Source organism: Vollenhovia emeryi, unplaced genomic scaffold (assembly GCF_000949405.1).
Source record: "Vollenhovia emeryi isolate VEMERY1.0 unplaced genomic scaffold, V.emery_V1.0 DF939205.1, whole genome shotgun sequence".
Taxonomy (NCBI): domain Eukaryota; kingdom Metazoa; phylum Arthropoda; class Insecta; order Hymenoptera; family Formicidae; genus Vollenhovia; species Vollenhovia emeryi.
In genome coordinates this window covers 629188-645120 of record NW_011967161.1, presented here as the reverse complement: position 1 = coordinate 645120, position 15933 = coordinate 629188, and the positions used below count along the sequence as shown (strand labels likewise).

At 41.0% G+C, this 15933-nt stretch overlaps 1 protein-coding gene across 1 annotated transcript in view; it reads left to right on the top strand.

Moving 5' to 3' along the window:
• The first annotated feature begins 547 nt into the window (after positions 1 to 547).
• Positions 548 to 15933, top strand: part of LOC105561602 (uncharacterized threonine-rich GPI-anchored glycoprotein PJ4664.02-like) — a 40005-nt gene continuing 24619 nt past the window's right edge. Inside the window, exons 1-2 of the mRNA XM_012011712.1 lie at positions 548 to 1004; positions 4908 to 4995. Coding sequence (XP_011867102.1) covers positions 4909 to 4995 — 87 coding nt within the window. The 5' untranslated portion in view covers positions 548 to 1004; position 4908. The remainder of the gene's footprint in view (positions 1005 to 4907; positions 4996 to 15933) is intronic.

The window sequence follows — 15933 nt, the reverse complement described above, 5'->3', positions numbered from 1 at the left end:
TAACTGATCATGTAATCTGTAATAATCCCAAGGAGAACAAAAAGTCAGGATGATGTCAATTTGATGTCGTATTGACCAAATTTATGACAAATTTTGGTCAATATGGCATCAAATTGACCAAAATTTGGCATAAATATGACATCAAACTGACATCATCCTGACTTTTGGTTCTCTTTAGGCGACGACCATTCACGGTTTCCCGGTCGCGGAGGATCGCGCGTCCCGTGCAATCTCGCTCTCGTCGATCGTCCTGCAATGGTCATTTGCTATTTTTCGCATTGGCGACGGTAACGATAGCAGCGGCGATGGTGATGGCAATGGCGATAGGCAGCGGCGACGGCGGTGGTGGCCGATGGTGGCGGTGGTGGTGGCGGCGGCGATGGTGGTGACGGTGGCTGATGGTAGCGATCGCGTGGTGGTGGTCCCGCGTTCGGGCGAAAGGGAAAATGTCTGGTCGAGTGGCTCTTTTTTTTCCCTCTTTTTCCCCCCTCGGCTGGCGACCGGGCTTTTTGACACGGCCGACGGTTTCGTTCGGACTTGCATTTGTCTCGGAGCGTTCTATCCGACCGCCGCCGTCCCCGTGCGTCCACGTGCGAGAGCGAACGCGCGAAAAATCGGCGCGTCCGAAGATGCGCCACGTGCATCGTCCCACCTGACCAGCCGAATCGTCTCGCGCGAACTTTGGTGACTTCGGACCGGAGGATCCCTCTTCTCTCCTCTCTCCTCTCTATTTTTTTTCCCCTCTTTTCTTCACGGAGTGCCGCGCGAGACCGCGAGTTTTCCGTCCGCGTGCACCGCCGCCGTTTTTCGGAGTTCCGTTCGAGCAAGTGTCGCGCTCCCGTTCGGGAACGCCGCGCCGATTCATTCATTTCTCCAATTTGCCCAAGTTTCTCCTCCGGCTTTGGATCCGCCGTCGGAGAAAGTATTACGGATTGCCGGGGCGAATTGTGCTGTGGTGGCTCGGAAATGAGACATAGGATTAGACACGACTGAGCAGCTGCAAGGTGAGCGTGGCTTGGAATCGCGCGCTGTCCTGTACAAGCGCCACGTGCGGAACTTCCGCATGGCTCCTGGTAGCACGGTGCATCGACCAAACGTTGGTTAAACACCGGCCCCTTGTTCGGTTGCACCGGGCCAAGGTTTGGCCAGCGCACTGTGCTACTAGGATCGACGCGCGGATTTAATCGACGACCGTTTACTTTGACCTTTACTGCTGATCTATCGCTGCGGGAACGAGGCGATAATCGAGAGTCTTGTTCCCCGATTACGTCCGCGAGCATATGTCCGCGCGCTGACGATTCGTCGTTAATCGCGACGGTCCTTGTCCTTGCGATTCGCCCGTTTGCGCAAACGTGGGGACCGTCTTTGGAGGGTCTCGTCGTAACGGGCTCTAATGGATCGCAAGAAGTGGCCCAGAAGAGCGCGCAGCATTAACGAACCGGACTCGGAATTAACTGACCACGACTGATACAACTCGGCAGACCACTTTCACGTGCGCAAACGGCCAGATGTACGACCTCCGTTTTCTTACGTAAAACTCGGGTGCCCGTGTAATCGCAACCGAACGACCGTGCAAATGTCGAAAACTTCGCATTTCCGCCGAACGTGACGTTTTTGCCGCAATTTCACTCGATGACATTTCATCTTTTACGATCGGACACGCGGCGGACGCTCCAACGGCTTCGGGCATTAGGTTATTAGCGGCCCGCGCTCTAGCATACGATGATTTTATTAGCTCGCAAAGTGCACCGTAAAGAAAACGAGGGTAATTGAATGTACGTATTTTCGTAATTCGCGCTCAGTGCGCCTACGCTCTTTTGTAACTCGCGCCGCGTATTTGATCTCGAATCTCGAACGCGTTCGAATTATTACATTTTCACGGCGCGGCGCGCGATAGGAAGCCTTCGATTAAATCGCCGCTTTTGTTTCGTGGTAGAGCAAGCTTTTGCCGGGTTTGAATTGGAGCAAATATCTAATGTGTCTTTTACGCCCGGTCTAGAATGAGTTGTTAGTCAGAAGTCGGAACTATATGTCGGTCCTTTTTCTTCCACCCAGAAAGGAAAAGGATCAACATACAGTTGCGACTTCTGACTAACGACTAACGACTCATTGTAGACCGGGCCTTAGCGTTTCACGTATACTGCACCGGCCAAATGTATATCGCCTTTCGATTTCTCGAGCAGAACTGGTTTTAAAGTGCACGAATGAGAGATTCGAAAATCGTGGTGTACTCTGTCAAATTTCGTTACTCTTGTGTACGCTACACTGAAAAAAATTTCTGGTTGAATATGGACGAATCAGATAATTCCTTTAGGATTTACCAGAATTTCTGTAGGATTACAGGAATTCTGGTAAATCCTAAAGGAATTCTGGTAAATCCTAAAGGAATTATCTGATTCGTCCATATTCAACCAGAAATATTTTTCAGTGTAGAAATCACTTCCCGTGTGAATTCGGGCACAGGTGGAACGCATGTACATTTTCCATGTATGTATACGCAAAATGTATAAATGTGACGCACAAATTCATGTGGAAAGGTGAGGTCCTAGTGTACGAGACGCACCTGTTGTCAGGTGTCTACTAAAAAATTTTGAAAGCGTTCGATGCACTTCGACGAAAGTAAATCTGAAGGCGATATAATTGTGGCCGGTACCGTGCGTCTTACACGTCTGTTACATATTTACTTGCCACACGCGAATACACGAAGCTGAAAGATATCTTGGAGATTTGCCTAATTTGAATTGACTCCGATCTGAAGCTACGACAATACAATTTCGAGCGTACGAACGCTGACGAATTAGTCGCGTTCTCTCTGTGCGTTGTGCGTGTTACAAAATAGCATTCCTGAAACAGTCCGATACAGTATCGCCGATCGCGTATGCCGCACGAAAAGAATTTACTTTCTATCGGCGCAAGTACGAACGGCCTGCGAGAAATTAAAGCTGATACACTTCGGTTACGAAACCCACATCACTTAGTTCTAGCATGTAAACTTGCCGCTTCTCTGCCCTCACGTAAAAAAAAAGGGAAAGAGGAAACACGCGACCGCAAATATTTGTCTTCGTAAAATTATTCGTCGCGTAACGGGTGTCCGGGAGGGGGAAATTCGCCAGATCAGTTTTAACGTGCTACTTTGCGATCGGCGAATATCTCGCCGACAGACGGGAACCGGCGATCGTCTCGCGTTCGCCGTGCATTATCGTAGAAATGAATGGAACAGATGTAAGTATCGTTAGATGTATCGGAGCGACGGTAATTCATGCACTATGATCGTCGAATCCTTCCTTGATATCGATCTTCCCCTCTCGATCCTCCCACGATGCTTCCATTCATTCATGCGCGATCAACGTGTACGAGAGAACAGTCGTTATACAATACAATTTCACTTTCCTCGTAATAAATACGTTACAAATCTTTACAGTCACGTTGGACAATTCAAGATGAACAATGTGAACACTGAAAATATCAATCAACTAGCGTGTCCTAGCGACTTTGCCCTGGCGTCTCTCGCACGCGTCTCTTTCCCTTTGAAATATATCCGAAAAAAGCGTAAGAGGCGACGAAAATTTCCTATCCAAAATTCCAAGATTTTAAATAAAATTATTTGGTATTTATATTTACAGTGATATAATAATTTGGAAAATAGAATTTGTAGAGACAATTCTCGATTATAATTCATGTATGTGAATCTAGCAACTTTTAATTTCAAATTGATATTTCACATGTCGTATCGCGTGGAGTTTCATTTCAGGAGATTCTAATAACGCATTTCTTAGAACTGCTCGCAGATGCTCTCGAAACAACTATTGACATTTTGAATTAAATCCGCTCATGTTCATGTACGCGCAGAAATTTCACGTGGAACGATATTTTAAACGGAGAACCGATAGCTTTTATGTAATTCGGAATGAACGCATTCTTTCGTTTCTTTGCCACGATTGTTATATGCATATTTTGTATTAAAACCGGACGGGCCAGAACGCTTGCAACGGGGGAGGGACAGTATTGCCCGCGCTGCTTCGAAAATAAACAGCGTGGCCGATAGAGGCTAACAACCGGCAAGAGTAAAAGTAAATTTGAACAGCGCAGGTAATGCCAGGTCTTACATTTGGCCTGTGCGCGTATCGCGTCGACTCGGGTACACACGGTGTGCACGTTGGAAAGTAACACGTTCTCAGGTTACATCGGAATCGAAGTATTCGAAGACAAAGTCGCGAAATCGGTCGCATTTCGCTTCGGGCCGTAATTCTTTTGGGACGTTGCCTTATTTCCTATACTTCGGAATTATGGCTTCTCGGGACGTTCTCTCATTTCTGATACTTTGGGATCGTTCGAAGTGTCGACACTTTGTAAGTTCCGAGATCGCGACTGTTCGAAATATTGTCTCACCTGTCACATTTCTGGACTGTGATTTTTTGGAGCATTGCCTTGGTTTTCAATGATTGCAACTTTTCGGTACGTGCACGTCTAACGGTTATAATACCGTGATACAATGAAGGACACGTTGAAATGTCACGTCGTTGCTGGCATTTATTTTCGCGTAACATTTCCGACAAAAGGTAAACCCGTCGAAAATATATCGCTTTTAATCAGCGTACATTTATTAAAAGTAAAGTTTCGATTTTATTAAATTTGATTGAAGCAACGAGACGGCCGGTTACATACGTAGAGTTTGCGCAACCATCTAAAGCGTTCTAAACTTAATGAATTTGACATTCGGAAGAAATAATGAGTACAAGCATAATAACATAACGACGATCATTAGAACAATTATAATTCTCGCATCAGCCGATCACTTAATTAGGAGGGATCTTTATTATAACGTGCGTTGCAATTTTTTAATATATCCGCCATCACCCCAGAGTTCTTTAGTGTTTTGTTCAAAGGAGCTTCTTGCTATTTTTCAGAATGGCCAGGACGTTTTCGTTGAGCTTGGTGGTGGCGTTGCTGCTGATCTTCGCTATTACCGAAGCTTCTCGCGGGCAGACTAATCAGGTAATTAATTATCGAAATGTATATGTATAATTTATGTGAGCGACGACACGTAACAGATATAAAAGATAATCCTCTTCTTAGTTGACGCGCACTCTCTAGGGTATTCATAGTCAGATCTTACATTCAAGACCGTCTCGAATTTATCTAAAGATACTGCATGGAACATTTCATTGGCTATGGAGTATCTAAAGCTGATCTCAGGACGGTCTTGAATATAAGATTTGACTATAAATATCGACCTAAAAGTCAATCGGTGCGTTATCACCGAAAACAGTTGCATGAATTATTCAGTGCTATACACTGTATAACTGTGAGTCAATGAGTATTCACCGTTTTCCGTGATAATCCACCGATTGACTTTCAGAGAGTGTAAATAAATAATCGTTTCAGAAGTACACCTAATGCTGACATAATACAAAATTACGGCGGGATATTTTTTTCGCGCTAAAATTATCCGGAAGGGAGAAAAAATTATTTATTCGTGTGCACTCATTAATTAGAGTGGTGCGGATATCATTCCGCACACATCGAAAGATATACGATATGAGCTTAAGTTTCCAACGCCCTGCGTTACGTGAAAAGCGTTGCGTAACGCGACGTGAAGACGCTGAGGACGCAAATTAAAAACACCAGGGATTTACAGGAGCGCAATTATCTATCAAATTAATGCACACGAAATAGACATGAAGACCGGCAAGATCCGTTTTGCACGCGTTTTGTGTCAAGGATGCGCGTTTGATGCCGGGCGTTTACGACATTGCAACGCGTTGATTTTCTTTCCCTTTTTTTCCTTCCTTTTTATCCACGAAGGCCATCGACCCAGCGGAACGAGTCAATTCGTATTATTCGACTAAATCGCACAGGTGAAGTTGCATGCGGTGCACGATGCTCGGTAATTAGAGTCCGAGAAAGGAAGCAGTTCCTTTACACGACGATTACTTGTATAACAACGAAAAAGAAAATCCTCGCGTGTGATTCACGGCAACGACACTTCGCTGCTTATTCGAATAAATTAGAATACGCGTTACGTTGCGATTTAATTTGTACGTAGCGTCGTCTTATTGTTCTAATTGTGCACAGGATATACTAGGTTTCACTTTGATGGCAGGTTCCTTGATCAATTTGTAACTTTCTTATTAAAAGTGTCAATAGTTTTCGCGTTATGGACGATTCGGGTGAACAAAAACTTCCAAGAAGTGCAATTAAGAGACAAAAATCTATTACGTGAATTTAAAATTCGGAATTTATTTTCCTTGAATTTTAATCACAATGAAATTATTCGAACATTTCATGGTGAACGGACGCATTAACGAATTGTCAAATAATGATAATCCTTTGAATATTTTTCAAGTAAAACTCGATATCAAATTTGTCACCAATTAAAAATGAAGTATAGTCATCTAGGATATACTGTTATAAAATAAAAAATATCTCGCAACCCTGTAACATATTCCTTATTGGTACATTCGAATAATTAGAATCGATGCATGATGACAAATGAGAGCACGATATCGCATAATAAAAGAGAAACTAGAAATAGTCTGCGCCTTGTCAATGTGTTGAGTCATTCGTCTTTCCCTCTCAATCGTGCTCGGATGTCCAGATTCCAGCTATTCGTTTTGCATTTGCCTATAATAATACGATTGCCAAGAGGATTTTAGACGCTTTCGCCGACTCTCTCACCGTAAAAGCCGTCGAAACGAGTTCGTGACGGGAATAATCGTCTCTCCGATCAAAGAATGCATTAAAAGTAAGAAATTCTCAGATTAGCATACGTCTTTCGACCCCGTATTTAGAGAAGTTCGATTGCACTGGTTAATACCTGCGTTGAAATTGATTAACAAGACGCAAAACCGTGAAGAAGACTCTGCCAATGTTTCAAAGTTTGAATGTGTATTAAATGTGTTTAGAAGAGTATAACACTATTTTATAATAGTGATTTAATAGAATGATTGCGTGATATTAATTATTATTCTTTTGTAACTTAAGGATGCGATTTTATGAAAATATGATAAATCCTTAACAAGGAATCTCTTACATAACGATGTGATAAATCTTTCACAAAGATGTTTCTTACGTTTTTACTAGCTTTTTTTTCGAGGTCAAGTTTAATTTCTAAGCATTAATACACCTAACGCCTATTTCGCAAGTTTATTACTCTTTAATGCGCGTTTTATTCGAGAAAGATGGGCATAAATTTCCATGAAATCGAATATAAAAACTATTAAGTCAGGAATTTTCATCATCTTTCATTCCGTTAATTATAGATGCTTATCATGTCTACATTAATTTACTCGATTGAATTTCGCACATTAAGACAGTAGGGTCGTTGATCATTCATTATCATTAGCTATCAATCAATGAACGTGCACGTAGACTTCAACGTATAATGCGATTGAAGTTCAAGCGAACGGTACTGATTCGATGCGCACGAACTTCTTGCTTTCTTCATACTCAGTTTTATATAACAATTTTCATGACAGAAATATGCTTATATGCATATATTAAGGTGAAGCAACTTCGTCCATCTCGAATATCTTCGCTATTTTTGGAGATATGAAAAAATTATAATCACGAAAGTTGTGCTATATCAAAGGAGCCATGACATATTAGTAGTATTTTTTCAAAAAGTGAAGGCGCTTCGGAGATTTCAAGGTTGCCTCTATTTTTTTCAACGGCATGCTGTACTTTTTTATCTCTAGTGCAGTAGCGTATGTTGAGACGATTTCAACGATCTATAACAAAAGGTCGTTCGGCATTAAATAAAGGAGTAAACTGATCCTTACCTCACGAGAGATGTTCGAAGTGACGTCCGTTTAAATCGATGCAACGCCGCAATCTTTGAATTTCTGAAGCACGTACACACTTCTTAACATTTCCGGACTGACTTTCCGACATGCTGCAATAATCCTTCACACCGTATGTTTCAACGATTGTGTGGAAAATGTAGAGAAACCGGCAGCCTTACTACACGAACACGCGAACGTCGAAAAAGAGTGCGTCATGAAAACAACAAAATTAATGTGCTCGCAAGAGTGTGTAGTAATCCTCAGATTAGTTCTCGACAGATAGAACGTGAATCAGGCATTAGTCAAAGGAGTGTGTTGTGAGCTCCTCGAAATTATAAATTCCGTCCGTATCACGTTTGCCTTCGTCACGAATCACACGGCGCGGATTTTGAAAACCGTGCGCTCTTTTTCGACGTTCGCGTGCTCGTGTAGCAAGGCTGCTGGTTTCTCTGAAGTTTTTCACACAATCAGAGTTGAAACATACGGTGTGAAGGATTATTGCAGCATGTGCGAAAATAAGTCCGGAAGTATTAACGAGTGTACGATGCTCCAGGAATTCAAAGACTGCGGCGTTGCATCGACGTAAACGGATACATCACTTCGCACGTCTCTTGTGAGGCAAGGATCATTATTTTACTCCTTTATTTAATGCCGAACGACCTTTTGTTGCAGGTCGTTGAAATCGTCTCAACACACGCTATTGCACCAAAGATACAAAAGTATAGCATGTCATTAAAAAAAATAAAGGTAACTTTGAAATCTCCGAAGCGCCTCGACTTTTTGAAAAAATATTATTAATATGTTATCGCTCCCTTAATATAGTGCAACTTTCGTAATTATAATTTTTTTCATATCTCTAAAACTAGCGAAGATATTCGAGGTGGACGAAGTTACTGCCCCAACCTGTGTATACGCGACAGGGAAAATTTATTTGAAATAATCTTATGAATCTCACAGCTTTTAACATAACGGTGACACTGATAAAATTAACAAAGAGACGATGGCAATTAAACATTAAGGCAAAAATATTCCAATCTAAAATCCAGACCGGAGTCTCTGTAGCCTTTCAATTCGTAAACTCTTATTTTGTGCATTATCGTCATCAGGTACACGATTCCAAGTTTATACGCTTATTAAATGTATAAGTATTTCACGTATCAATGTAGGTATCGAGGCGGCGCAATGGGTACAGCACGGAACACATATAAATGGAGTGAGAGGATAAGAAGAAAAAAAAGAGATCGCCAGTTTGCATGGACCACGCCTAGTCGTGCGCCGTTCGCTTTTAGCGAATGTTATATACCGCGTGGTCGAAAATAGCGTCCCCGTGCTCGCTCCGTTTTCATAATGTTATGGATATAGAAGTCGTGGCTGCACATATGTAAATAAAAAAATAGAGTGGAGTTGAAGGTTACAATTAAGTATGAACAGTTACAGCTTGAGCGCCCGTTGCTAGACAGACGGTATTAATTGCAATTTTAATTATCTACCCAATAATCTAATCATTTAAAAATATCTTCCTTTGGTTTACCACGTAAGCTATTACAGTTGAATTATTATAGCAACCACAAAATCATTATTCAAATTATTGCGGCAACTATAATAATTAGAAAATATAATTAAATACAAATACATAATGCTATAATTGTTGAATGACAACGTGAGTAGCGCGTGGTTCTTTTTTCTCAATCATCAATGGACAGCTCTCGTCTTGCTTTCAGATTGTGCGACTGCAATCTGAGTATCATGATTCTCCTCCGACGATTGTCAAGTAAATCGCATTAATCACGATCTACTTATCTATTTAATAACCTAATTAATCAAGAAGTCAACACGAATCCCGAGGGGAATTGGTATTGCCGATGCTACCTGATCGTTAAATTCCAGACTGGATAATTTCGTTTCCATTAGTATTCGCGATTATCTTCGCCTGGCGAAGCAACGCGCGTATTCCTCCGGTGAACGTAAAAGCGCGATGTCGATAATTATTCCGCTGTGCGCACCGATGATCGTAATCTAATGGAGGCAAGAGCGGGATGATTTTCTTATCGATTTAATGACGCGCGTTACGTAAGGCGAAACCACAGTTCTTATTTCCAGGACGGCCGTCTTTTTTTTTTATCATTGTATAAGTAGCTCCTTGCAAAGCGTCACCGACATCTTTCGTTTCGTCATAATAACGGGATAATTTATGTAACGGTATGAAGATCTCGCGATTTGCAAATCGTCCCGTCAGAAATCAGTGCACGGCAGTTCAAGGCAGACGCCTCTTACCTACCTCACATGTAATGTCCTCCGCTATTAATGTCCTCAGGAATGTAGTTTAACGGAGCACTTCTGAATTAAACGCCGCGATGTGTACGCGAAATAATTACGATAACGCCAGAGATCCAAGTAGATCTGCGCCATAAAGCTCAATATTACAAGCAATGAATTTTACGAGGCATCGCTAATGAGGCATGCTCTGGCATTTTTTTATCTACAATTAATTTTACAAGGCATTGCTAATGGGATATGCTCTGGCATGTTTTTATCTACATATGAATATAATGTGTCTTGTAACTCGTCGGATCGAAGAATGTAACGAGCTGATAACGAGTCGCGCGCGTCAAACGATATATTGATCGAGCGAAAGTATTTAAATCATCGGTGAGAGTCGATACTCGGTTTTGCCGATCTCTCGAACGCGCTTCCTGATCCACCGTCTCCGGATGAAGGTGCCGAGGCGTCTGATTAACGTCGCGATCAATTCTACAAACGGATGTGAGTCGCGACGGCACTTCTCGCCTTCGTTTCTTTCCCGACAGGCGGTCGGCGCGAAACCTTTAATTAGACACGCAAATTATGCAATACGCCCTAGTGAAACGTTGCGATCGATATCTGACGAACGCTCGTTACGCATACGTAGGAGCTGGACGTACGTCGCCCGTACCCTTTTGCCGAAGAAACGCTTCACAATTCAGCGCCACGATTTACAATCGATATTTCGCACAATCGTTCGATCTCGAAACGCGCGCGCGCGGTTGCGCATATCGCGCTAAATCCTATATGATGTTTTATTGCGTGTACGCGTGCACAAGCACGACGGCCGGCAAGTGTACATACGTCGCAGACGGATGTGGCACGTTGCACAAGCGCGCGCGAGTGCGATCTAAATCAAGTTTTCCATCGGAGAAAGCGCTTCTTCTGCATCGTTTACTTCAACAGACTTCCTGACTTATTTGCCATATCTCGCGCTCCCTTGCCTCTTCTTTATTCACGCGGGCAGCTTCGTCTAAATAACGTCGTCCGCGAACAGGACGTGCGCCGTTAAAAAATCGCCGCCGGACTTTGGCACTCTGCGTGATACCGTTACGATACACCAATTGGGAAACACAGAAAGGCAAAAAGGACTGCGGCTATAAAGCATATTCTATAACGTCAATTAAATGTCAGAAGTAACGTCACTTACGTAACTTTTTCCGCGAGAGAAATAGGGGAACGAAATTCTATGTTACGCAGTTGAAAAATTTGTGTTAAATTTAACAAACGGTCCACACAAATTTTTGTGCCAATTTAACGTAGTATGGACATGTTAAACGATCACTCTAATACTCTGTTAATATTGTAATTTGTAATACAAAATAAATGCGAATCTCAAAATAATTTGAAATAAATTTTGTGTAAAATTAACATATTTTTCATGACAAAATGAATTTTTTAAAATGTAATTTGCACAAATTTTAACAGATGAAACTTGTTACTAATAATATAGAACGTATGTATTGTGTAAGATTAAGAAATAAGTATATACATTGTGTTGTTTTAACGTTTCTTTTTAATTGTTTTACTAATTTTACATGTCAGGTCAATTAACTCAAGAGCAATATGTTAAATTAACACATGAATGTGTTGAGCATTTAACACAGAAATTTTAACCGGCATTTTTTCTAACAAGAAAACACAAATTTTCCAACTGTGTAGGTACCGAGGACTGAAAATTACGCTCGTGTTACGATACGTGACATTTTAAAAATAATACGTCCAGTACATGTGCCCTGAATAATATTTCCTTTTGTTTACATAGGCTACTCTCTGAAAGTCCATCAGTGGATTATCACCGATAACAGTGAATAGAGTCACTGATCTACAGTTATAAGCAGAGGAAAGTCCTCTATTACGAGATAGGTTTCTAATATGAGATAGCAGGTTTTCAATGCCCAAATCCAATCACAAATCTACTTTTGCAATGATTACACAATCTAAGGCTGAATTTTTCACTTTCTCCAAGGGCAATAAATTCTCACGGTGGCATCAACAGATGACGCCTAATTAATTCAACAGAGAAACCCCGCTATCTCGTATTAGGAGCCTGTCCCATAATACGGGACTTTCCTCTATACCACCGAAAATCGCAGTGGTATACTCACAGCTGTAAATCGGTGACTGTTCACTGATGATCAAGCTTTTCAGCGATAATTCGCTGATTGATTTTTAGAGAGCATAAAGTCGAGGTAAATGATAACATAGCATATTTGATACTCTCTTAATTGCACCAACGATTATGTATCATATTGCGCGCGTTAAACTCATTGTTAGTAATGACCCACTTACGCACAAAGTGTCTGGGAGCTCGCCACCAATTGTAATGCGAAGCAGTTACAACGGCAAAACCGCGGTTTCTTTGTACTCCGTTCCACCTGCAACATTCGAATAATGATCCGGCGATTTCAACGATCTTAATTAATTGCGGCAACGAGCGTTTATTGTTCGCGGTCGATTCAGTTATCTGAGAAATAACGCGAGGGAAAATTGCGCTCGTTGGAAAACGTAGATTGCTTCCTCGTCGCACGACAATCGAAATTATTTACGACGCATGAATACGCGCGTAATGCGGTGAATGCAAATGCGAGTAAATCTCTCTTGCGCGGAAGTTCTCGCTCGCCCCATAAAATGATTCACTCAAAAGCAACAAATTGTTGCGCTTTACCGTGCAGCATCGGAGCTTCGACAGATTCTTCGTCGCGGACTTACGCAACGTAAGTCTTTTACGCAATGCGTTGTACGTGGTGTTATAGGTTCAACTTTAACCCGTCTAATGAGATCCAATTTTTCTTTCCGCGCGCGAGTACGTCTCTCGTTACAAGACGTGCAACTTCGAATTGAACGGAAAACGCAGTCGGGCAAAACGAAGGCAAAAACGCAATCGATAGAGGCTGATACAACGATATTCCGTGATAACAACATAAAGTATATCAAAAGCATAAATTAACAGGCAATAAAAGCCAACACAGGTTATCGGGTGTGAAATATGTACAAATGTCAAGTATAAGATTCTTTTCCAAAAGTATATTATTTTTTTTAATTTATATTGCGAAAGATTAGAAAACTTTTTGGTGTCATATGGATTTATGATCCGCGGCAAAAACTCTTCGCGCGAGCGTTGTGTCACAGTTTGATCAAATAAATCATTGTACAGTGTGCCTATTTCTTTTTGAAAATCGCAGTAATATTTTATAGCTTTCTCTCATTTCTTCGCGTCTCCTTTTCTCAATTTCACAAAGAACTTAAATGCCAAATCGGTTCTTACGTCAAGTGTCAATTTTGTCACTTTCTTGCCAGTTACATTAGCACATGGGGTCCGTCCAGAAAATGAATTGTACCGAATAAAGAACGAAGACTTTTGACATATAGCTTCCCGTGAAGATTGTGATCGAGCGAAATCGTGAATATATTTTGCACGTTTCTCGTGAAATATCTCGATGCATTTAACATCTTGTTTTTGGAAAGGTTGGACACCGGTAAGAGGATGCACTTTCTCTTTTTCGGATTTCCAATAGCGATTTCCGCATCTCGTAGACGAATGCATAAAATCGAGGTTAATTTTTTAAGAGCCGCAAAGATCGGGCCGCATAAATGAATTCCGCCGTATAAAATCAGGTACGCGCGATAATTATCTCGAAAGGCCACGAGTCGAAAGATACTATAAACCTAGCCGCGTCGTTTACTCAACTTTGTAGCGTTTGCATATCCACGAGTGTCCTTCAGGTAACGTTGGATTTCGCTTGTTAGCAGGAAAAGTTGCTTTACATTGCAACGTTTAAAGTCTCAATCAAGATTGTTGCGTTTAAGTGATTCATTCTATCCTTGCCTGACGCAGAAAGCTCTTCGATATTACTTGACCGAATGTATTTGATGTAAACATTTCTCTATATTAATATTTAATATCGTCGCACACACATTAATTTCATATAATTTCAAACTTAAAATTAATATAACCAATTGCATGCGGTCTTTCATTTATTGCAACTAAATAAAGTTACGTATTAATAGGAAACTCTCTCTCCATTTTAGGCTTAAAATACATTTGCATTACATAAAACAAAACATTACGTGACGTAAGATATTACAGCTAACACATCTTAGAAAAAACTTATCTTTGCAAACGTAATTTTACTTAATATAAGAATAAAATTAGAAAAGTTGACGCTTCTGGAGAAATCTTGGACAGAGACTGTAGCTTTCTACAATTGAATAATATTTAGCATTAAATATATCTTGCTAATTACACGACAAATAAAAATTCTGACGAAGTGCATAAAGTTCGAACAAGGAATAAGAATTTCGTAACTTAATTGTACTCTGTAAACTGCAAAAAATCAGTCATTTATTTACGCTGAAATATGCGGGTTTAGTTAGAGTTAAATTAAATACTAATGTATCATTTATCTTTTTACATATTGTATAAAATAAAATACATTATGTATTTCTTTTTATGGCATATTACAATACCTTTAAAATGCCTCTCTCTCTCTCTTTATACTCTCTACGTATATTTATACTGCATATCTTACATAGTATAATATATTTCAGAAAGAATTAAAGTATGGGTGAAAGTAGCAATCCGTAAATATATTCCGTTGTAAACAGCTTCGGTTGGGCCCGACGGCGGGACCACACCCTGAAAATTGACCCATTCGGACCAGTTTTTTTTAGGTCGCGCTCATATATACTCTCATTATATATGCGTGACACGAAGGTACCAACAAAAGTAACGATTTGCAAAAAAAAGCCTTTAAAGGCTTCGCCGCGATATCCTTTGAAACTTCCTATATTTGTCTCGCTTAAAAATACTGAGCACTTTAAACACCTTTTTTAATCTCGATTATAATACATTATAAAGACTTTATATATTTTATTTTTTTAATAATAACATTGAAACAATGTTTCACGGTGGAACACTGACGCGTGAGTCTCTGTGTACGTAATTAAAGCCAGGAAAGGCCTCTACAAACACTTGACGATTCCGTTATTTCGATAATTATGTAAAATATAAAACAGGCAACAGATTTGTTATACTAAAACAATTTTTTATTTAAGTATGCGCGTACGACCTAAATTTTATTAATTACTCCTCGTCATTACTTTTCACCGCCTTAAGCGCAGGTATTAACAGATCCATTTAAAGCTAACTAGGTGTGAAGTAGAACGATGAGGAAACTATATAAATTATATAGCTCGCAAGTGGAATACATGTATATATACAAAGAATTAATAAAAGCAGAACGAGTAACAATCTCGCGACGCGATTCTGCGAGAGCTTTCGCAAGAAGCGACACGTCAGAAGGTGCGGAAGGTCGTTTCGTACGAACTGACGTAAATTAAAGTTGAATATAATATTGTTGATGCAAATTCCGCCGGGGTCTACGAGGCAAGGACAATGCGCCCGGACGTAGACGACCCTCTTTGATTCGACGGTGTAGAAGCAGTCCACCTTCGCGGAGCGGAGCCCGAGCCTCTCACCTGTCCAAAGAACTTTTCCAATATCCGCACGGTGTTACAAGCGCCGGTTTCGTAATAAAGCCGGGCAGTCAGGCGATTCCGAAAATCCCGTCGACTTTTACGCGTCATAACTGTACTAATTCGACTTTCTTTCGCGGTTACTTCCTTTTGCACGAACCGTCCGGGAATTCGCTGCCGCCCGTTCCTTTCTTTCCTTTATGAATTCGCCGCCGGCGACACACGGGCATTTCTTCCCGAACGAATCACTCGACCGCATGCTGTCGTGATAAAAAGTACTTCCATACGTTTTACTTTTAATAATTTTAATATTTGACAGCTTTTAATAGTTTAGCATAAAGTACCTCGCGAGTCTCAATTGTTTTTCCTA